At 32.3% G+C, this 4,832-nt stretch overlaps 1 protein-coding gene across 1 annotated transcript; it reads left to right on the top strand.

Annotated features, from left to right (window-relative positions):
• The first annotated feature begins 3,467 nt into the window (after positions 1-3,467).
• LOC143043188 (complement C1q tumor necrosis factor-related protein 3-like) lies at positions 3,468-4,589 on the top strand. The gene is made up of 3 exons (XM_076215606.1): positions 3,468-3,588; positions 3,678-3,737; positions 4,176-4,589. Exons 1-3 carry the CDS (start codon positions 3,510-3,512, stop codon positions 4,568-4,570), a joined length of 534 nt encoding a protein of 177 aa, XP_076071721.1. The 5' UTR covers positions 3,468-3,509; the 3' UTR covers positions 4,571-4,589.
• Positions 4,590-4,832: the final 243 nt, after the last annotated feature.

The following is a 4,832-nucleotide window of genomic DNA, read 5'->3' as shown; positions in this document are numbered from 1 at the left end:
GTTACATAGATGATAGTCTTTTATTTGGAGAGACTATAGAAGAATGCAATAAAAATGTAAATGACACAATTGAATTAATGTCAAAATTAGGATTTGTCATACATGAAGACAAATCTGTTTTTCAACCATCAAAACAAATAATATTCTTGGGTAACATCATTGATTCAGAAAATATGATTATAACCCTTACTGCAGACAAAAAAAACAAAACCTAGTCAAAGAATGTAAATGGTTACTGCAGAGAAACTTAGCTAAGATTAGAGATGTAGCAAAAGTCATTGGATTTATAGTATCCTCTTTTTCTGCCGTTGAATTCTGTAAATTGTTTTATCGTAACCTTGAAAAGGAAAAAATTATAGCTTTAAAAAACTCAAAAGGAGACTTTGAACAAAGCATGCTTATTTCTAATCAGATGAAAGGAGATTTAGAATGGTGGGTTGCTAATGTGTCTACTGAATTAAGACATATAAGCCATGGCAGTCCACAAATTGTGATTCAGACAGATGCCTCATTATTAGGCTGGGGTGGCATATTAAGTGATAATGAAATTGGAGGTAGATGGACAGATGAAGAATAAAAAAATCACATAAATTATTTAGAAATATTAGCTATATATTTTACATTAAAATCCTTTCTGCATCTGATCATAAATAAGCATGTGAAGGTTCTTACAGACAATACTACGGCAGTGGCCTACATATCAAATATGGGCGGCACAAAGTCCATAGATTGCAATACAATTTCAAGACAGATTTGGTTGTTTTGTAAAGATAATGACATCTGGTTGACATGCACTCATAATTATAGCAGGCAAAGAAAATCTAGCAGACAAAAAATCTAGAGAATTTGATGACAAATTAGAATGGAAATTGGAAAGGTCTGTTTTTGACCAATTATGTACTTTGTGGCAAAGGCCAGACATTGATTTGTTTGCATCTAGATTAAACTTCCAATTAGAAAATTACTGCTCTTGGAAGCCAGATCCATTATCTGCATTTATTGATGCATTTAGTATAAATTGGTCATATTTTCAGTTTGTCTATTTGTTTCCTCCTTTCAGTTTATTGAGCCGGTGCATTTTCAAAATCAGAGAGGACGGTGCAAGAGGAGTAGTAATAGCTCCATTTTGGCAGACACAAACTTGGTTTCCGAGACTAATGCAGTTGTTAACAGACAATCCAATCGTTCTTCCAAAGAACAAGAAGATTTTGAATCTTCCTCACGATCCACAATCTGTTCATCCTTTACACAAGAAAATGAAACTAATTGCATGTCCAGTGTCAGGAGTAGCTTCAGAGAACGAGGATTTTCTAAAGAAACAACCCACATACTCATGTCGTCTTGGAAATCAAGTACAAAGAAACAGTACCAAGTGTATATCAGGAAATGGTTCAAATATTGTAACAAAAAACAAATTAATTGCTTTCAAATTTCTGTAGGAACAGTACTTTTTTACAACTTTATTTAAGGAAGGTAATTTAGGTTATAGTAGTTTAAATCTAGCTCGAGGAGCTCTTTCGTCTTTAGGACTTACTATTGACAGTATTCCAGTTGGACGTCATTCAATGGTGATAAGATACATGAAAGGAATTTTTAATCTTCGTCCACCCAGACCTAGATATGAATCTACATGGGACGTTAGTAAAGTACTTCAATTTTTGCGTAGCCTATCACCAGTGAAATATTTAAAATTGAAAGATTTAACATTAAAACTTACAATGTTAATAGCTTTGACAAATGCAGCTCGAGCTCAATCAATTCATTTAATGAATGTTAATCATGTACTTAAAGTGAAGGGAGAATTTATTTTTGTTTTGAATGAACTTGTTAAACAAAGCCGACCTGGTTATATGGAGCCAATTGTAAATATAAAGGCTTACCGTCCAGATAGGAGACTTTGTGTATATACTGTGTATAAAGAATATGTATTTCGTACCAAATTGTTTAGAGGGAAACATGAACCGTTACTTTTAAGTTATGTGAAACCACATCAGCCTGTTTCAAGAGATACAATTTCTAGATGGATAAAAGTAGTAATGGCAAAAGCTAATATTGACACAACAATTTTCAAAGCTCACAGTGTTAGATCTGCATCAGTTTCTAAAGCAAAGATGAATGCAGTGCCTATTTCTCGTATCTTACAAAAAGCAGGATGGTCAGATGCAAAAACATTTGCAAAATTTTATAATAAAAAGATTGAAAAAGATGAAAATTCTTTCAGCTTTAATGTGTTGAAGAATTAATCATAAGGTAAGACATTATATATTTCTTATCTTAGTATTCAGTTTTATCATTATGGCTTTAAAGTCTCATTTGGTCCCGAAAGTGTTACAACGAAATAAAATTTAACAATTAAACGAGTCTTGCCTTGGTAAAAGGCGAAGTTTAATTGTAATTTTATGAGTTGTGTAAACACTGAAGGGATTAAATGCCACACCCTCCCTCCCTAGTTAAGGGAGACCAATATGTAGTTATTGTGGGTCATATGTATATATGTATTTCGTTGTTTGTCATATTGATAAAACTTAACTTTGAAGACTGAAGTTCACACATGCGCAGCACAATCTCATTTAATCCCTTCAGTGTTTACACAACTCATAAAATTACAATTAAACTTCGCCTTTTACCAAGGCAAGGCTCGTTTAATTGTTAAAATAACTAAGCATATATATAATTCTGATCCAATAAATACGGAACACTTCAAGTTATATATAACATGTGTTTGTTATTTAATGCCTATTATGGTAATATCAATAACTGCACTTACGTTAACATGGAGACACATGAAATGTGCAGTGTAATATTTATGTCCATTACAAAAATAATTTATTTCAATTTCGTCGTTCAGAGAGTTCCCGGTAAAACTATACGTAGAATGCTTAAAATTTAGACAATGCAATATTAATTGTAACACCGACTAACCAAAAGATATTTACAAATTTCAAATACAATTAGAGTAAGACTGTGCAGAGTTTTGGGACGTTTTTATTGTGTGTTTTGTCGCAGCGAAGGCTGCTTGTATTTAATGTTATGAACAAAATGCAGTTGCATGAACTTTTGCAGTTACGGTATTCTGTTCGGTACTAATTTTTTTGGGGGTAGGGGATCCATTTTCCAATTAGTTTTTGAAATATTACAGGATATTTTACAAGATGACCATATTTTTGCACTAAAAAATGAAATTGAAAACAGTTACTCGGCAAAATAAAGTATGCATAAAGATGAACTGTGAATAAACAACTAATCTTAGTTAAATCGCCTTAATATTATTCAGGTATATTTTCGATGCGGTCATATAATAAGCATAATAACCATCAAGAGCGGGTAAGTTTTTCTCCCATTGGAAATCAAATTTGTGTGTGATATTGTACATAAGTATACATACATAAGTAACATCTGCGGTTGTCACGCGATTTTGAAATTATTGGAAAAATGATTATTGGTATCAGGTAAAACGCCGTCCCCGTATAAAAGTACAAGAACAACGAAGGAAAGAAAGTCGAATTAATATGACATGCATTGTGGTTTTCTTGTTTGTATCTGTTCTGGCGACATTTGGTGTTCAGGGTTCCTGTCCTCCAAGTATTGGTAAGTTCAGCAAATTCTCAGATTTGTTACGTGAAAGTGATATTACAATATAAAAAGAAAACAAATCTTATTATTTCTATCTTTTGCAGGGAATGACGTCTTTGAAGACTTAATGAATGTGATGTTAAAAGTCAAGTGTCAGAAATCAGGTTAGTTTTACCTTCCTTTATTCCTTTAATACTTATCATAATAATAAAAATAGTAGTTGCAATCAAAATCAGCACATAGACAAATCCTGTCGAGATCGAACGTTCGAATAAAATAAGACAATGAAATCACTGTAATAGCTAGTACGACTTACTCGTGTTGTCGTGTAACAAACGCTTTTTCCTTTATTATAAAATAAAAAAAAACTATGTTCTTATAGAAATTGGTCATCAATGATAATAAAAATAATCATAAATATTTGACGTGATAAGAAAGATATGTAAAGGCGTTTGTTAAAAAGTTTGATTCTCAAGTAACTGGCCAGGAATACTGATCTGCGTCTCAAAACAGATGATAAAAATAAATTGTAGAATATTTAATATATATTCGTCTTTATGCATATAATATACTGCAATACTTAATGCCTGATCTTTTTACAGTCAGTAAGCCGAGTTTGCATTCAGCTTTCTTTGCAACTTTGACTAAAACCGTTTCACTTGGTACGAATGCTGTACTCAAATTTGATCGTGTAGTGACACATATTGGAAATGGATATGATCCAAAATCTGGAGTCTTTACAGTAGGTAAATCAGGACTCTATGAATTTGCTGCTAATTTTATCTCGTATGGTGACAATTGGTTGGAGTTGAACCTAATGAAAAATAGCGATTTCATAGTAAAAGGGCATTCAGCAAAGGCACATGGTACAGCAGGTTCACTTCAGGCCATACTAGAAGTAAAGAAAGGAGACCAAATTTATATCCGCAATCCCAGGAGCTACGGTTCGCTTTATGGAGACAACTATGCTATGTTTTCCGGTCATTTTTTGCAATAAAACATATTACTAAATTTTATTTCATGTTTATTTTATTTACGTATGTTTTGACTGTTTTTACTGTTACATGAATCACTAAGTTTCTGATCTTAAAGGATTTCTACAGCTGTCTTGTTTGTTTTGTATATTTTGATAAATAGCGGTTCCTATTGTACCCTTAACGGATTAAGAGAGTATCTTTAGAACATTTCTAGATTATTTTGAAATAACATTATCCAGAATTTTACCTCTGAAATCAATCTCTGGTGGGTTTTTTTGTCAA

The sequence above is a fragment of the Mytilus galloprovincialis genome, chromosome 8 (assembly GCF_965363235.1).
Source record: "Mytilus galloprovincialis chromosome 8, xbMytGall1.hap1.1, whole genome shotgun sequence".
Classification (NCBI taxonomy): Eukaryota; Metazoa; Mollusca; class Bivalvia; order Mytilida; family Mytilidae; genus Mytilus; species Mytilus galloprovincialis.
This window is presented reverse-complemented; position numbering and strand designations above follow the sequence as displayed.

Bases quoted from the DNA above. Each gene is read 5' to 3' on its own strand.
- LOC143043188 (XM_076215606.1), top strand. From the start codon at position 3,510: ATGACATGCATTGTGGTTTTCTTGTTTGTATCTGTTCTGGCGACATTT. The intron at 3,589-3,677 runs GTAAGTTCAGCA...TATCTTTTGCAG, and splicing joins TTCCTGTCCTCCAAGTATTG to GGAATGACGTCTTTGAAGAC. The intron at 3,738-4,175 runs GTTAGTTTTACC...ATCTTTTTACAG, and splicing joins AGTCAAGTGTCAGAAATCAG to TCAGTAAGCCGAGTTTGCAT.